This window comes from Mauremys mutica, chromosome 12 (assembly GCF_020497125.1).
Source record: "Mauremys mutica isolate MM-2020 ecotype Southern chromosome 12, ASM2049712v1, whole genome shotgun sequence".
Classification (NCBI taxonomy): Eukaryota; Metazoa; Chordata; order Testudines; family Geoemydidae; genus Mauremys; species Mauremys mutica.
The window spans coordinates 37,039,006-37,057,728 of NC_059083.1; the positions used below are offsets into that span (position 1 = coordinate 37,039,006).

General features: G+C 43.0%; 2 protein-coding genes across 2 annotated transcripts; both read left to right on the forward strand.

Annotated features, from left to right (window-relative positions):
- Positions 1–339: 339 nt before the first annotated feature.
- LOC123346362 (olfactory receptor 14A16-like) lies at positions 340–1,299 on the forward strand. The gene has a single exon (XM_044983722.1). It carries the CDS (start codon positions 340–342, stop codon positions 1,297–1,299), a length of 960 nt encoding a protein of 319 aa, XP_044839657.1.
- A 13,268-nt stretch (positions 1,300–14,567) lies between these two features.
- LOC123346265 (olfactory receptor 14A16-like) lies at positions 14,568–16,883 on the forward strand. The gene is made up of 2 exons (XM_044983574.1): positions 14,568–14,657; positions 14,772–16,883. Exon 2 carries the CDS (start codon positions 14,800–14,802, stop codon positions 15,733–15,735), a length of 936 nt encoding a protein of 311 aa, XP_044839509.1. The 5' UTR covers positions 14,568–14,657; positions 14,772–14,799; the 3' UTR covers positions 15,736–16,883.
- The last annotated feature ends 1,840 nt before the right edge of the window (positions 16,884–18,723 follow it).

Below are 18,723 nucleotides of genomic sequence, written 5' to 3' on the forward strand. Positions count from 1 at the left end.
TCCATTTCATAGTCAAGCTGTGAGCTTGGTGATGGTCGCAACAGAGGGACCTTATTTGGAAGAATTGTTGGGTTTGGATTGTACTTTGTTCCATCCTTCATAGTGCATTTTCTCAAGCCACATATTGGGCCAAATTCTCAGATGGAGTAAAGTAACAAAGCTCCATTGACTTTAAAGGAGTTGACCCAATTTACACTAGTGTGATAACGTAATGGACTGATTGTCATAATGGGACTGAGTGATTGTCAGAGGTGAGGAGCATTCCGTCTGTTGCTCTAATTCTGACCATTGTCTTTCTCATTCCGCAACAGCCAGTACACCTGTGCGGTGAGGAAGAAAATGTCCAACCAAACCGTGGTGACTGAATTCCTTCTCCTGGGATTCTCTGATGTTCGGGAGCTGCAGATTTTACACTTTGTGGTGTTTCTAGTGCTTTACCTGGCATCCCTGCTGGGGAACATTCTCATCCTCACAGCCATAGCCCTCAACCACCATCTTCACACCCCCATGTACTTCTTCCTCATGAATCTGTCCATCCTAGACCTCGGCTTCATCTCTGTCACCATTCCCAAATCCATGGCCAACTCCCTCATGAACACCAGATGGATTTCTTATTCTGGATGTTTTGCCCAAGTCTTTCTCATTTTCTTCTTTGCTTCAGCAGATTTTGCCATACTGACCATCATGGCGTATGATCGATATGTGGCCATCTGCCAACCACTGCACTATGAGAGGGTGATGAACAGGAGAGCTTGTGTCCAAATGGCAGCCAGTGCCTGGATCAGTGTTATTCTCTACTCTGCAGTGCACACTGGAAACACATTTGTAGTATCCTTCTGTGGAGGCAACGTGGTGGATCAGTTCTTCTGTGAAATCCCTCAGCTCCTCAAGCTCGCCTGCTCTGACTCAGACCTCAGTGAAGTCGGGTTACTCATATTTAGTGTGTGCTTAGTCTCAAGCTGCTTTGTTTTCATAATTGTGTCATATGTTCAGATCTTCACCACAGTGCTGAGAATCCCCACTGAGCAAGGCCGGAATAAAGCCTTCTCCACCTGCCTCCCTCACCTCATTGTGGTCTCCTTGTTTATTTGCACTGGGACCTTTGCCTACTTGAAACCCGCCTCCAGCTCTCCATCAGTTCAAAATCTCTTGGTGGCTGTTCTCTATTCTGTGTTGCCACCAATGATAAATCCAATCATCTACAGCATGAGAAACAAGGAGCTCAAAGGTGCACTGAGTAAACTGATAGGTTGGAGGTTATTCTCAAAGAAAAAAATGTCCTTATTTCTCCTTCAGTAACAATTTCATTCTGTGTTTCTTTATAAATATAATCAGCTGACAACATTATTGCCTCCATGAGAAAATACTATGGAATCTGTTTATGCAGAATTGGGTATTTACACTAGGAAAAATCCAGACAAACATGGCTCAAGAAAAAAGGAGTTACCATAGGTTTGCACCAATGTAAATAAGATTGGAATCTATCTATCATATACTGCTACCCATCACTATACTATCTGAACCCCTTGCCCATAAAATCAGTAGCCGTAGCAAAGTCCCTAGTGAAGTCTCTGGCTCTTCTTATTTTTAACTGGTTGGTTTGTTTCTTTGTTGCAGGAGGTTGTGGAGTTGGGAAGGCACGGGGAGATGGTAAGGATTTGGTTAGACAGGATTTTCAATGTTTGTCCCCTCTTGGAAGTGCCAATATGTCATCTCTCTGATGGAGTTTTCTGAGTGAGCTGAAGTTTTGCTTCCCCTCAGTGATAAACAGGTACAAAAGAGGTTTCTGCATGGCTGAGTTCCTCCAGAAATGGTTATGTGTATACTGTTGAGGTATGATTGTATTATTAATTATATGTTAGAAAAATAACCATCTTGGTTAGAAGAGGAGTACTTGTGGAACATTAGAGACTAACAAATTTATTTGAGCATAAGCTCTCGTGGGCTACAGCCCACTTCATCGGATGCACAGGCTGGAACATACAGCAAGAAGATATTTATACATACAGAGAACATGATAAGGGGGAAGTAGCCATAGCAACTGTAAGAGGACAATCAATTGAGATGAGCTATCATCAGCAGGAGAAAAAAAGGTTGATGGTGGGATGGAAATTGTTAAAATCATGCTGGAATTCTTTGAGGGACAATCTCTAAGCAAAAGAATAAATGGAAACAAATCTGACATCAGGAATCATAACATTAAAAACCAGTGGGAGAACACTTCAACCTCTCTAATCACTCAGTGACAGACGTGAAGGTGGCAATTTTACAACAAAAAAACTTCAAAAACAGACTCCAAAGAGAGACTGCTGAACTTGAATTAATATGCAAATTAGATACAATTAACTTAGGTTTGAACAGAGACTGGGAATGCTTGGGCCAGTACACTAATTGAATCTATTTCCCCATGTTAAGTATCCTCACGACTTCTATGGGTCATCTCAATTATCAGTTTAAAAGTTTTTTTCTCTAAGGTGCCACAAGTACTCCTTTTTGCAGATACAGACTAACACAGCTGCTACTCTGAAATCTCAGTTTGGTATCTTTTCTAGTGTTTTTACGTAAACGAATATGTAAAAACTGTCATTCTTGCTATGGTGGAAAGGGTATTTTGAAGAGAAACTTTCCCCTGAGTTTCCTAAAGAAAATCTGACTCAGAATAATGAGGTCAAATTTGTATTCAATGGAAGCCATTAGAGTTTAGCCCATCACTTCAAGGAGATCAGGATTTGGCCAATAGCCTCTATACACAAGGATTCAGATTTGGCTGACAGCACCCTGGAGAAAGTGAGTGAGACAGAGAGGTAAGGGTCAGATTTCCCAACTCAGCTAGACCAGCACCAATGCAGAGTAGACCTAATAATATTACAAGTTTACTATTAATGAGGTTCTGGCCCAAAGTCACTGGGAAGCACTCAGTAGGGACATGAACACTGGTGTAAGCTTCTTGTCTGGTGTCCATTTTGTTCTAACCTTGCTGTAAGTGGAAAAGTGTCATCCTCGCACTCATCTGGTGTTCTATAAACCAGCCCATGTAGATCTATTCACATCCAAACTGAGAAAGGATCTCTGAAGTTGGCCAGCTATTAGTATTAGAGTATCATCTTTGGGCATGGTTGTGTACACTACATATATGAGAGACAAATGGAGAGTATGTAATTAGATAGAGAGACAGACAAACAGGACTATTCCTCGTCCTACCACACAACTTCATCTAGTCATAATGATAGATTTCTATTTAATTGTGAATTATGTTAACTATCTATCTAGGTAGATAATGAAATTATTGTGCAAATCATTGTGTTTCTTTTCCTGTTAATGATTGTCTATGTCCAGATCATGATTTTCTTATAAGCACTCCTTATTAAACATTATTTAACAAAGATTTTTAGGGCTATGTCTTACTCTGTCATTTACAAACAGTTCATCCTAAAATACTCGGTGTTTGAATTTTGAGCTGTTTGACTGGATACATTTTTAACATGCTCTCTTTTGCTTCTCTGAACAAATGGAAGTATCACACTTGGGATCCTTAAAAATGGGGAATGATCTCCTGGTCAGTGAAAAGGGAAGAAGTCTAGTTTGGTTAAGGTGAATTGTATGGATTGTGAATAGGGAATAAGGAGGAGGGAAGGTCTGTAATTGTTGTCAAGTGCAGAAGACTATGGGTGGTGAAGGGCAAAGAGGTCTATGGCTGGTTCTGCTGGAGAATGTTTTGGAAAGTGACTGGAGGATAATCTTATCATTAGTAGAGGGTAGAGGCATCTATGGGTGGTGAAGGACAGATTTGTCTGGTTAGTGGAGGGCAGAGGAGTCTATGGGTGGTTGAAGGAGGAGGATGTTCTAGCTGATTGATAGGGAAAAATTGCCATTGGTTAATGGTGAAAGATTACAATTGGTTAATGGGAGAGTTTAATGCTGAAGGAAGGAGAAAGTTACCCAGGATGAATGGGTGAAGATTTGGTGGACCAAGTCAGTGTATTTTGCATATATTCTTACAATACTGGGCAGAGGTCTAGCGTTTGGACTTTCTTACCAGTCCAAATGAACAAATAACACAAATACTGCTGTCACTTGATTTTACGGCATTTCACATCTGAAAACTTGCAAAGATTCTCCAGACTTGGAGTTGTGGGTCTTGCAAGGAACAGCAAAATTCAGCTCTTATGTAAACTGTCAGGGCAATGTAACCTACATTAAGGCTGTGCCCTCTGATACCAGGGGTGGATTTGGCTCACTGAGTGTTACAGCACCATTAGTGTCCTGGTTCAATAGAGGGGGGAGTCATTCTTCCACTCTTGCTGGCTTCTTTAAATAATTAGGAATCTGGGACATGGTGTGTCAGTGACTTTAGACACCACACTGATGAATGGAGTAGCGAGAGAGAGATCATCATTGACAAGGACTTGCATAGAGAAAGGATCCAGTGCCCCGTCCATGTAATCAGTGTTAGGGGTATTCTGATGTGAGGCTCCCACAATCACTCCATTTGAAGCTGTTCCACTCTGAATAAATAATTGTTAGTTTTTTCTATTTTCTTTATGGTGACCTGTATGAAATGCACTGGGGATCTTTGTCCAGTTCCCAGAGGATGTCTCCCCATCACACTAATATCAACACTACTGGCCATAATTTGCACCCTTGTGGTCCATTACTAAGGAAGCATGCAGGGATATGGAGAAGGGAATCTCCTTTTATATACAGAAAGGGTTCTTCCAGGGCAGGGTAGAGGCACATTTCCAGAGACTGTTGAGTGGGGGAAGATTGCACAACTGCCACTTGGGCTTCTGTGTGCTCTGTGTTGTTCTACAACCGGAGGAGTGTTAATGGGACACTTCATCTTGAATGGTCCCTTGGAATATGTGCTAACTAGTTATGCTAAACTATCTGTTCTACTTCATGTTTATCTGCGACACTCTGGCCTTGTCTACATTACATACTTTTGTCAAGAAAAGGCAGCATCTGTCAACAAACAGTGGTGATGTACACACTGCAATCCTCAGCCCACTCTCCTACTACACCAGCATAATAGAACCACCTCGGCGAAAGGCGTAGAGTTTTTTGTTACATAGATAGAGTGGCATTCCTTACATCACCATAACTGGCCTTCAGGAGGTACCCCACAATGCCCACCGTGACTGCTCTGGTCGCTATTTGGAACCCTGCTGCCCTGCATCCAGCTACACTGGCACACACCCCTTCCCTTTCAAAACCCCAGGAAGTTTTGAAATTGCTCTTCCTGTTTGCTTGGTGTGGAGAGCTCACATAGCTACTGCCCAGCTGAGCATGCTGGCTCCCTGCAGCAAATACACTCCTGCCTGGACTGCATGGGAGGGGGTGGATCGCCTTGGTTTGTGGGGAGAGGAGGCTGTGGATCTGTGGTTGGGTCTGTGGGGAGAAATCAGTGTAAGGAGGCAGTGGGAGATAATCACATGGACCTCCCTACACTCCCCCACCATTGTTTTCCCCAGGAATTGAAATGGGGGCGGGGGTGTGGAATATTCAGGAAGGTGAGGGCAAATGAAGGTTGAGACTGTGAGTGCAAAGGTGGGCTGTATGCCAACATATTTGTAACCCTTCTGCCTCTCTGAGTTGGCAGCAACAAGGGCTAGGTTCAGTATCCAGGGGTTCTGTTTCAATAGCGCAATGCAAAACCGGCTCGACCCCCACTCAGTGACCTGGGACAATTACATACTAGCTCCCGGGTGCCTCTAGGAGGCAATACTTCCCCTCTCGCAAGCACGGAGTCTGAGTGTAGCAAAATCCTTTTAATACAGGAGCAAACAATGCAGCATTACGTTGGGGAAACACCACAAACAGGATTCATAACACAAACCATGAGCAAAAGACCCACCTCCCAGTTAGTTTGGCAATGTCCTTTTCCCCCTCAGGGTCTTAAGTCCAAATCACCCCCCAAGTCCAACAACCCCAAAGTCTCTGTCCCTGGTCAGTGCCGCCCCAGAGTTCAAAAGTTCATCTGCAGAGTTTTACCCTGCCAGCCTGGATGGAATGGGGGGCGGGCACAAAGCATGTTAAGGGGTACCTTACATAGGCCAAGGCCGACTGCCCCGCCTATCTATGACGGTCTGCTGCAGCCTTCACCACAAACAACTCTGCTCCACCAGCCGCTCCACTCCACTCCTCCAGCCGTCCCTGCAAACTGCTCTGCTCTGCTCCACTTGCTGTTCTGTGGGCCGCTCCATCCATCCCACAAGCTGCTCAGCTCCGCCAGCTGCTATGCTCCACCGGCTGTCCCCACAAACTGCTCTGCTCCACTTCAACCATCCTGCAAACTGTTCTGCTCACCACTTAGCAATATATCTTCAGGCTCCCCCACTAGTTAACACAGTGATCTCAGCTCAGTAATTTTATCTCTTTTAATGGTTTCAGCTTGTAGTAGGAGAGCCCCAGTGCCGGTGCACTGTTGGCCCAAAGTGAATTCAGCTCAGCAGCCTCTAGCTAGACTCCTTGTGGAATCAAAATTAGATCTGCTATTCAACAATGGAGAGGGAGAGAGAGATGTGCAATTGGTATGCCGGGCCCTCAAAAGGGACCCATACCATCAGGGGGCCCATACCTGTCCCCAGCTTCTCTCAATTCACTGGGTTTTGGAACCCATGTCCCTTGTCTAGCGAGTGATACTTAGTTGATGGTGAGACCCTCTGTCATAAAACAGTCTCATAGTCCTTCATTCACATAATCAGGGTAACAACACTTTATTCCTTGTACGCCAATAACCGAGAAATTGGGGATCCCACAGCTGTGAAAGTGACCATTTTGGGCTGCCATGGGCTCATGCTAGGTGGAGTCGGTGTGCCTATGCAAACAAGATCAGTCGCCTAAGTTCTTTTCCACAGTCGCCATAATTAACCACCAGATGTAAGGGTCGAGCTCATCCTGACTCTGCTTATATATTAAAAACTGAAAAATGTTTCATGACCATTTTATTAGATTTAACTCATGTTTTAAAATCATCATAAAAATTAAAGTTGGCTACTCAGGCCTACTAGGAAGCACAACATCTACATCCATCCTGTCTTGTTGCACTCTTTGGTGTCTTCTTGTGTATCTGTTACTTCTAGTCCTTCATGACATGCTGATGATCAGGCAGAAGGCGACTTCTTTTAGAAAACAAAATTCTATTTAATGAGGAAAAAAAGCACTCAACTGTAGCTGTTGTAACTGGGAATAGAAAGAGATGAATTCCTACATCTTTCATGCCACAATCATAGCACAAAAATTGGGTCAAACCACTAGTGATGATAAAGAAGTCGAAGTTAAATCTTCACTCATTCGTCGTATGATATTGGATTCTGTGTTCAAATTCTCTATTCTGTCCTGATCACATGGAAACCCCATTGCTGGTAGTGCCTCACTCCACTCAAATGTCAGTGTTTTATAAGACAGGCATCTCTAAAACTGACATGAAGGTTGTTAGAATCCAGAAATCGCTATTGTAGATTTCTAAGAATCAAGTCTGCGTACTTTTTCAGCTGATTTAACAAACTCTTCTTGTACTTTTCACTTAAGGAGTCAATATAAGTACCTTCATTAGTCAACTTCTGAACTGAAGTCTTTGCTTCTTCCAGTACATTTTCAGTGGCTCTCTCTGACTGATCCAAGGATAGCTTCTATTGCTGGACAAAGATCTTCTACTGTTGCAGCAGATGCCTGGATGGCATTCTATAATGACCCAAGTGGTTTTAACAGAAGACTTACAAGAGCGAGAATGGCAATAGTCTTCTCTGAACAAAATAGCAAAAGTAGTTCACCAGCCTCACTACTTAGATCCATCCCATCTTGGTGGATACTTTCCAAAGCCAGTAATAACAGTTGCAGTAATTTTAAGACAACAGCCAAGGATCGCTCATGAAAAAGCCAGCAGGTTTTCCCAGGTTGGACTAATTTGAACTTCAATCCCAGTGTATCTTCTAGTTGTTTCCAAGAGGCTCAGTCTTTTTGGACTCTTGCTGAAAAAAAAGAGTGTAAAAATCCATTATATTTATGGCTTTTTAATGTCTTTTGAAGATTCTGCAGCTTGTACTAGCACTTGCTGGAGTAGATGGCCTCTGCAGTGTGTATAGGAGAGATTAGGGTTACACTTTTCTCGGAGTAAAGCTTGTACTCCACTATGTCTTCCAGAGATGTTTGTAGCTCCATCAAATGCACAAGCAACCATCTATTTGGGGTGCAATTTACACGCATTTAACTCTTCTAAGATATTACAGATGCAGCTGATGTGTCTTCTTTAACTTGAACATCTAGAATTCATCTACTGGCCTACCACAGACATCAATGACCTATGTGATGACTTAATACTTGATACTTAATACTTGATGCCTATTTGCACTGGTGCATTCATCAGCCATGTATGCACATATTTTGAATTTGGTGAGAGAGTTCTTCACTTTTTCAACTGCTGAGTCTTTCACTGTTGCACCATTTTCTTCTAGAGAGTCAGCTGAGTTTTTTCAGAAAGATAGTGAGCACTCTTGTTTGCCACTCTTGTTCAAAACCAGTGTCCAAGTTCAGGATTAACAAGTGACAATGCACTTAACATTGGCCTATGGTTTGCAACAGCCATGTTGGTTCACATAAACTTGAGTTGTGTCTCCAGCATTCTTAACAGCCTCAGTAAGTTCTTATAAAATTGGATTTGACAGTGGCTGCCTTATATGGCTTTCTGTATGTTGATGTAGTCCAGAGGCATGGTGTCTTCTAGCCTTTTCATATAAGTTGCCAGTATTGGTTTAGCTGATCAATCTGGCAAACCAAGCTTCACCACTTTTACTATATAAAGGGTATGGAAAAGCTGCCGTATGAGGAGAGATTAATAAGACTGGGACTTTTCAGTTTGGAAAAGAGACAACTAAGGGGGAATATGATAGAGGCTTATAAAATCTTGACTGGTGTGGAGAAAATGAATATGGAAGTGTTATTTACCCCTTCACTTAACAAAAGAACCAGGGTCCACTCAATGAAATTAATAGGCAGCAGGTTTAAAACAAACAAAAGGAAATATTTTTTCACACAACACACAGTCACTCATGGAACTAATTGCCAGAGATGTTGTGGAGGCCAAAATTATAACAGGGTTTTAAAAAAGAACTGGATGAGTTCATGGAGGCTAGGTCCATCAATGGCTTTTATCCAGGATGGGCAGAGATGCAAAACCATGCTCTGAGTGTCCCTAGTCTCTGTTTGCCAGAAGCTGGGAGTGGACAACAGGGGATGGATCATTCCATGATTCCCTATTCTGTTCATTCCCTCTGAAGCAACTGGAATAGTCACTGTTGGAAGACAGGATACTGGGATAGATGGACCATTGGCCTGACCCAGTATGGCCATTCTTACATAAAAATAATTATAATAATAAAATGTTTAGTACAGAAACTCCCCAAGATAATGACCTCTTGAGAAAGTGATGTTGTGAGATAATGACCTTGGCAAATAATGCATTTTAAAAATCTTGGCCTATTCTATCTATCTATCTATCTATCTATCTATCTATCTATCCAAGTTTCCCAGTCACAAATCTAGCATTCTGGAGTGAAGTCACTAAAACACAGTCCAACGCTCTGGCTACTTTGTTTGTAATGTCACTTTTCTCTTTACTGCTCTGTCCCCAATTGCCCTGCACTGTCACCTTCTGCTGCCACCTGCCACTGTGATCTCTGTGAGTTGGTCTCTCGAGATTCCACCCAGCTCTCAGTGATTTCAGCTTTCAGTGGGGGAACCTTGCTGCCAGATCTAATGCATTCAAGGGTGCTGAGGGAATTGGCTGATGTGATTGCAGAGGTATTAGCCATTATCTTTGAAAATTCATGGAAATTAGGGGAGGTCCAGGATGATTGGAGAAAGGCAAATATAGTGCCCATATTTTAAAAAGGGAAGAAAAGAGAACCCGGGGAACTACAGACTGGTCAGCCTCACTTCAGTCCCTGGCAAAATCATGGAGCAGGTCCATTTTGGAAGGACTTAGAGGAAAGGAATCTATTTTGAAGCACTTAAAGGAGAGGAAGGTGATTAGGAACAGTCAACATGGATTCACCAAGGGCAAGTCATGCTTGACCAACCTGATTGCCTTCTATGATGAGATAATTCGCTCTCTGGATATGGGGAAAGCAGTGGACATGATATATCTTTACTTTAGGAAAGTTTTTGGTATGGTCTTCCACAATATTCTTGCCAGCAAGTTAAAAAAAGTATGGATTGGATGAATGGACTATAAAGTGCATAGACAGCTGGCTAGATTGTCGAGCTCAATGGGTAGTGATCAATGGCTTGATGTCTAGTTGGCAGCCCGTATCAAGCGGAGTGCTCCAGTGGTCGGTCCTGGGGCTGGTTTTGTTCAACATTTTTATTAATGATCTGGATAATGAGATGAATTGCACCCTCAGCAAGTTTGCAGATGACACTAAGCTGGGGGGAGAGGTCGATACATTGTAGGGTAGGGACAGGGTCCAGAGTGACCGAGATAAATTAGAGGATTGGGTCAAAAGAAATCTGATGAGGTTCAACAAGGAAAAGTGCAGAGTCCTGTGCTTAGAAAGGAAGAATCCTATGCAACACTACAGGCTGGGGAGTGACTGGGTAAGCAGCAGTTCTGCAGAAAAGGACCTGGGGATTACAGTGGATGAGAAGCTGGATATGAGTCCGCAGTATGTCCTTGTTGCCAAGAAGGCCAATGACATATTGGGCTGTATTAGTAGGAGGATTGCCAGCAGATAGAGGGAAGTGATTATTCCCATCTATTCGGCATTGGTGAGGACACATCTGGAGTATTGTATCCAGTTTTTGTCCTCCACTACAGAAAGGATGTGGACAAATTGGAGAGAGTCCAGCTGAGGGCAACAAAAATGATTAGGGGGCTGGGGCACATGACTTACCAGGAGAGATTGAGGGGACTGGGGTAATTTAGTCTGCAGAACAGAAGAGTGAGCGAGAATTTGGTAGCAGCCTTCAGTTACCTGAAGAGGATGGAGCTCGGCTGTTCTCAGTGTTGGCAGATGACAGAACAAGAAGCAATGGTGCCAAATTGCAGTGAGGGAGGTCTAGGTTGGATATTAGAAAAAACTGGGAGAGTGATGAAGCACTGGAATGGGTTACCTAGGGAGGTGGTGGAATCCCCATCCTTAGAGGTTTTTAAGGCCCAGCTTGACAAAGCCCTGGCTGGGATGATTTAGTTCGTGTTGGTCCTGCTTTGAGCAGGGGGTTGAACTAGATCACCTCCTGAGGTCTCTTCCAATCTTAATATTCTATGATTATAGTGCAGGCTGGGCTGTCTTTTCCATAGAAACACTATCTCACAGCAGGACTAAGCACTTAGACCTAATTATCAGTGATTTTAGCTCTAGCAGTCACATAACAAATCAAAAGACTCTCTATGGAGCCTAATCAGAGCTCTATCTCTAAACAGGAGAGAGAGACAAGTCAAATAGTGCCTGTGACTGTTAGGCAGAGCCCACACCACCAAGCAAAACACCTCTCTCTTCACTAGGTTATGGCATCCAAACCTCCTGCTTAGGGAGTGCAGTTCAGTTGAGGGTGACCACTGCGCTTAACTTGTAATGAAATAGGTGCTGGGGCACAAGCAAGTCTGTTACTTTCATAGCTGTTGTGACAAGCCCAGAGGTCCCAGGACTATGAACTGCCAAGCCTGGAGGTGCCAGGGCTCAAACCTGGCAAGCCATAGCACAGATTAAGCACAGAAGGAGATTCCCTCATTGAGGCAGGCTAAGTACAGTTATAATATATGGAGATATACCTCTCTCATAGAACTGGAAAGGACTCCAAAGGGTCATGGAGTCTAGCCTGCAGCCTTCGCTAGTAGGACCAAGTACTGATTTTGGGCCAGATCTCTAAGTGACCCTCTCAAGGACTGAGCTCACAATTCTGGGTTTAGCAGGCCAAGGCTTAAACCACTGAACTACCCCTCAGCTCTGCTGACCCTTACTCATACAATAAGGATAACAATATTTCATGACCCCCACATTTAATACTTTCGTGATTTGTGACCCAACATCACCCAAAATTGATCACTTGGACAACACAGCTTTCTTCTGGATACCTAGACAGAGTAGGTGTCTTCATGTAAATACAGTCTGGTCCTGAAGCCTTTACATCCACCCCTAACTCATCACTAGATGAGAGCTCATTCAGACTTGGCTTATAAATAATAGTTTGAAAGGGTTAGGTAGGCCAATATAGCTGAAACAAATGTTCCGGCATTGTCATAAATGACAGCTGTATGAGGAGGCAAGTCTTTCTTCAGACTTTTCAAACCCATTATGCTTTCTCAGGTACAACCTGCAATTTTTTCAACAGCCGTCAGACTTCTTTAGCTCATTGGATCCTTGTGAGTGCCTGGTCCTGGTCGGGGACTTTAACACCACCCTTGAGGAGTGGGACTGCTCGGGGACTGAGCGGTGTCCAGCCACCATGGACATCCTCCAGAAGATTGTTGACCATCACTCCATGGTGGACATCTGGCATGACCACCACCCACATGATATGTCAACATTTTAGGGTTGTGGGTTCAAGCCCCATCTTTAGCATTTGCTCTTGCAGCCTTAGGGTATGTCTATACTATGAATGTGGTTGATTTAACAGAAGTCAATTTTTAGAAAACACTTTTATACAGTCCGTCGTGTATGTCCCCACTAAGTGCAGTAGATCTGCAGAGTGTCTCCTCAATACCATGGCTAGCATCGACTCACGTAGTGGTGCACTGTGGTAGCTATCCCACAGTCCCTGCTGCCCATTGTTTAGGCACCTAACTCCCATTGAATGCCCATGGGATTTAGGCACTTAGATCACACAGGACCATTGATAAATCCTAGTCAGTGCCTGTCTCCATCTAATTAGATGTGTAAATCCATTTGTAATCCTGGTTTACAGATAACACAGATGCTGGGCATGAATCAGGGAACCAGGGGAGATCGTAGGCCCTGTGCTAGGCAGGGAATCAGATTAGAGGATCAGAAGGATCCTTTTGGCTTTATCACCAAGGCATCTATGCACTTGCCTCTGGGCCTTTGCTGCTGAGCTGTGCAGGGCTCCAGGGAGTAAGTTCCACTAGCCCTTAAGAAATAGAAGTGAATAAATCACCTTCCTGCATCATCAGTTCTTTAATGTCAGTGCAAATCAAAGCCAGCTACACACGGCTCATCAGCAGAAAGCAACAGATCAGAGTCTAGTTCAGCTACAGAGTGAGGGGTGAAAGTACGCTCAGATACCTGGGACATTAGCTTCTAGATTGTGGAATATAGATAGATATTGACCAAAGAATCCTCGTGCTGGATGACTGAACACATCATATATTGGGGAAAACATCCACAAAGATCAGCACAGTAAGTTTGTTATTTCAATAAAATATGTTTGGGGATCAACATACAGGGGGAAATTAAGATGATAAATATGAATTACAATATGAACTCGTTAAGACTTTACTTTCAGTTTAATCAATTATCTACCGCTGATAGGAATTTTTCCGCCTCTCAGGAACAGGTTGACTTTTCACTGAAATCACAAAATCAGTTTATTTATTTTTTAACTTTTGGCCAATGAAAACTTTCTACTGAAAACTATATTTTATCACAAAACCAAAAATGTTTGTTTTTTTGAGTTTTCACATTTTTTACACAATAATCCCAAAATGTTTGAGAAAAGCAGACTGATTCTGAAATTTGTTGTTGTTTAGCTAAAAACCAACATCCATTATAAAAGGTACAGCTAAAAATTTCCAACCAGCCTTAAACTTTAAATAAGTTGGGGAACATTAATATTCTCTGATAAAGCATTAATTTCAAGTCCATGGATAGTTGCAAGAAGGTAACAATGGAATAAGCAATAACATTGATAGCACACAGACTGTGTTTAATACAGACTAGCCTTTTTAACCCTGGGTTAGAGTTGAACCAAGCAACCAAACCCTGTCTATCCTGACCCTGTTCAAGGACATCATAGAATCTGAGGGCTGAAAGGGACCTAGCTCCACACTCTGCTGGCTGAGTATAAATTATGTAAATGGCTGTGCAGAACTTACACATAACAAGACACGGGGCCATGTTTCCAAAGGTATTTTGGTGCCTACTGGGATTTTCAGAAGCACCTAGGAGTTTATAACTTGTTAATTTCAAGGGGTGTTGGGGCCTAGATGTTTTGAGAATCCCAAATGCCCTACAGTCCTAGTAGACAGAGCAGAGAAAGGGAGGGAGGGGAAACAGAGGCAGAAACAGATCAAATGACTGGCCCAAGGTCACACAGCAGGTCACTGGCAGGGACAAGAGTAGAGCGCAAGTGTCCTGACAACCCCTGCACAGAGTAAATGATACAACATAGCAGTGATGGAGGGATGCTGCTAGTCTATTCTTTCATGCATTTAAAATGTGTTGGCATTTTAGTCTATTCATTTCATGGCCAAACTGTGAGCTTGGTGATGCTCGCAACAGAGCGACGTGCTTTGGAAGAATTTTTGGGTTTGGATTGTACTCTGTTCCATTCTTCATAATGCATGTTAACAGGCCACATATTGGGCCAAATCCTCAGATGGGGTAAAGTAACAATACTTTCAAGGAGCTGACCCAATTACACTAGTGTGATAACGTGACTGATTGATTGTCAGAAGCGAGGATCACTAACAACATCTAATCATTGTAAGTGATGAGTGCTGTGCACCTTTGACATTCATATAATTAGAGAAAGGGGAATCAGGGCTATTCCCTCTGTTGCTCTAATTTTGACCATTGTCTTTCTCATTCCCTCTATAGCGAGCACACCTGTGTGCTGAGGAAGAAAATGTCCAACCAAACCGCTGTGACTGAGTTCCTTCTCATGGGATTCTCTGATGTTCGGGAGCTGCAGATTTTACACTTTGTGGTGTTTCTACTGCTTTACCTGATATCCCTGCTGGGGAACCTTCTCATCGGCATAGCCATAGCCCTTGACCACCATCTTCACACCCCCATGTACTTCTTCCTCATGAATCTGTCCATCCTAGACCTTGGCTCTGTCTCTGTCACCATCCCCAAATCCATGGCCAACTCCCTCATGAACACCAGATCGATTTCTTATTCTGGATGTGTTGCCCAAGTCTTTCTCCTCGTCTTCTTTGCTTCAACAGATTATGCCATACTGACCGTTATGGCATATGATCGATACGTCGCCATCTGCCAACCACTGCACTATGAGACTGTGATGAACAGGAGAGCTTGTGTCCAAATGGCAGCCAGTGCCTGGGTCAGTGTTATTCTCTACTCTGCAGTGCACACTGGAAACACGTTTGCAGTATCCTTCTGTGGAGGCAACGTGCTGGATCAGTTCTTCTGTGAAATCCCCCAGCTCCTCAAGCTTGACTGCTCTGACTCAGACCTCAGTGAAGTTGGGTTTCTCATCTTTAGTTTATTTTTATGCTTAAGCTGCTTTGTTTTCATAATTGTTTCATATGTTCAGATCTTCACCACAGTGTTTAGAATCCCCTCTGAGCAGGGCCGTCATAAAGCCTTCTCCACCTGCCTCCCTCACCTCATTGTGGTCTCCTTGTTTGTTGGCACTTCCACTTTTGCATACCTGAAACCCATCTTCAGCTCTCCATCAGTTCGGAATCTCATGGTGGCCGTTCTCTATTCTGTGTTGCCACCAATGATGAATCCGGTCATCTACAGCATGAGGAACAAGGAGCTCAAAAGTGCACTGAGTAAACTGAAAGGTTGGAGGTTATTTATTAAGAATTAAGTGTCCATATTTATCTTTTAATCATGATTTCATTCTGTGTTTCTTTAGAAATGTAATTATCTGACATTATTGTCTTCATGAGAACATAACATGCTATCTCTTCATGCAGAATTGGGTATTTGCACTAGTAAAAATCCAAACAAAGTTGACTGAGGAAAAAAAAACATTATTAAAGGTACACCAATGTAAATAAGATCAGAATCTATCTATCTATCTATCTATCTATCTATCTATCTATCTATCTAGTAATTATAAAGTGTTACCCATCACCATACTATATGAGCACTTTGCACATAATGTCAGTAGCCATAGCAAAAGTCTCTAGTGCATTCTCTGGCTCTTCTTATTTGGGGGGCTAAAAATTCTGATCGAGGTATCAATGTATTTGCTGTTTGTTTCTCTGTTTTTTTATTTATTTTTGTTCAGCTGGTTGGTTGGTGGTTTATTTTTTTTCTTTGTTCCAGGTGGTTTTGGAGGTGGAAAGTCCCAGGGAGATAGTGAGTGTTTGGTTTGACAGGGTTTTCAATGTTTGTCCTCTCTCAGGAGTGCCCATATGTCATCTCTTTGATGAGGTTTTTCTGAGCGTTCTGAAAATTTGCTTCCCACAGTGATAAAAGGGTGAAACGAGGTTTCTGCATGGTTGAATTCCTGCTGAAGTGACTATGTATATACTGTTGGGGTATTATTATATTATTAATGATGTGTTGGGGAACAAAGGGTCTCAGGGAGGCATCTTTTTATCATTTTAACTTAAACGATTATGTAAATACTGTGTCATTGGTGCTGTGGTGGAAAGGCTCTTCTGAAGAGAAACTTTTTCAAGCATTTCCTAAAGAAAATCTGACTTGGGATAATGAGGCCAAAATTGAATCCCGTTGAAGTCAGTGTAGATCTACTCACATCCAAGCTGAGAAAGGATCTCAGAAATTATTAGTTTTAGAATACCATCTTTGTGCATGGCTGTGAACACTACATATATGGTAGTCAAAGGCAAAGCATGTGATTAGATAGACCTAACACACAACCTCTTTTTGTCATAAAGATGGATTTTTTTATTGTGAATTATGTTAGATAGATTAGATTAGATAATTTATGAACATTATTGTGCTTCTTTTCCTGTTAATGATTGTCTATGTCCAAAGCATGATTTTCTTATAAGTAGTCCTTATTAAATGTTATTTAGTAAAGATTTTTATGACTATATCTTACACTCACTCATTTGCAAACAACTCCTCATAAGTACTCTGTGTTGGAACTTTTAGCAGTTTTGATTGGATATATTTTTAACATGCTCTCTTTCGTTTCTCTGAATAAATGGAAGTATCACACTCAGGTACCTTAAGAACAAAGGAGACAGTTCTCAGCAAGTGTACATGGTTCTAGCTCCACTGAAGTCAAAAGAAATCTGAGAATTTACATCACCTAAGTATCAGAGGGGTAGCCGTGTTAGTCTGGTTCTGTAGAAGCAGCAAAGAGTCCTGTGGCACCTTATAGACTAACAGACGTTTTGCAGCATGAGCTTTCGTGGGTGAATACCCACTTCTTCGGATGCAAGTGGTGGAAATTTCCAGGGGCAGGTTTATATATGCAAGCAAGAAGCAAGCTAGAGATAACGAGGTTAGTTCAATCAGGGAGGATGAGGCCCTGTTCTAGCAGTTGAGGTGTGAAAACCAAGAGAGGAGAAACTGGTTCTGTAGTTGGCAAGCCATTCACAGTCTTTGTTTAATCCTGAGCTGATGGTGTCAAATTTGCAGATGAACTGGAGCTCAGCAGTTTCTCTTTGAAGTCTGGTCCTGAAGTTTTTTTGCTGCAGTATGGCCACCTTAAGATCTGCTATTGTGTGGCCAGGGAGGTTGAAGTGTTCTCCTACAGGTTTTTGTATATTGCCATTCCTAATATCTGATTTGTGTCCATTTATCCTTTTCCTTAGAGACTGTCCAGTTTGGCCGATGTACATAGCAGAGGGGCATTGCTGGCATATGATGGCATATATTACATTGGTGGACGTGCAGGTGAATGAACCGGTGATGGTGTGGCTGATCTGGTTAGGTCCTGTGATGGTGTCACTGGTGTAGATATGTGGGCAGAGTTGGCATCGAGGTTTGTTGCATGGATTGGTTCCTGAGCTAGAGTTACTATGGTGCGGTGTACAGTTACTGGTGAGAATATGCTTCAGGTTGGCAGGTTGTCTGTGGGTGAGGACTGGCCTGCCATCCAAGGCCTGTGAAAGTGTGGGATCATTCTCCAGGATGGGTTGTAGATCCCTGATGATGCGTTGGAGGGGTTTTAGCTGGGGACTGTATGTGATGGCCAGTGGAGTCCTGTTGGTTTCTTTCTTGGGTTTGTCTTGCAGTAGGAGGCTTCTGGGTACACGTCTGGCTCCGTTGATCTGTCTCCTTATTTCCTCGTGCGGGTACTGTAGTTTTGAGAATGCTTGGTGGAGATTTTGTAGGTGTTGGTCTCTGTCTGTGGGGTTAGAGCAGATGCGGTTGTACCTCAGTGCTTGGCTGTAGACAATGGATCTTGTGGTGTGCCCGGGATGGAAGCTGGAGGCATGAAGGTAGGCATAGCGGTCGGTAGGTTTTCGGTATAGGGTGGTGTTAATGTGACCATCAATTATTTGCACCGTAGTGTCTAGGAAGTGGACCTCCCGTGTAGATTGGTCCAGGCTGAGGTTGATGGAGGGGTGGAAGCTGTTGAAATCGTGGTGGAATTTTTCTAGAGTCTCCTTCCCATGGGTCCAGATGATGAAGATGTCATCAATGTAGCGTAGGTAGAGAAGGGGCGTGAGTGGACGGGAGCTGAGGAAGCGTTGTTCCAGCTCAGCCATAAAAGTATTGGCATATTGTGGGGCCATGTGGGTGCCCATAGCGGTGCCACTGATCTGGAGATATATGTTGTCATCAAATTTGAAATAGTTGTGTCTGAGGATAAAGGCACAGAGCTCAGCAACCAGTTGTGCTGTGGCATCATCAGGGATACTGTTCC

Bases quoted from the DNA above. Each gene is read 5' to 3' on its own strand.
- LOC123346362 (XM_044983722.1), top strand. From the start codon at position 340: ATGTCCAACCAAACCGTGGTGACTGAATTCCTTCTCCTGGGATTCTCT.
- LOC123346265 (XM_044983574.1), top strand. From the start codon at position 14,800: ATGTCCAACCAAACCGCTGTGACTGAGTTCCTTCTCATGGGATTCTCT.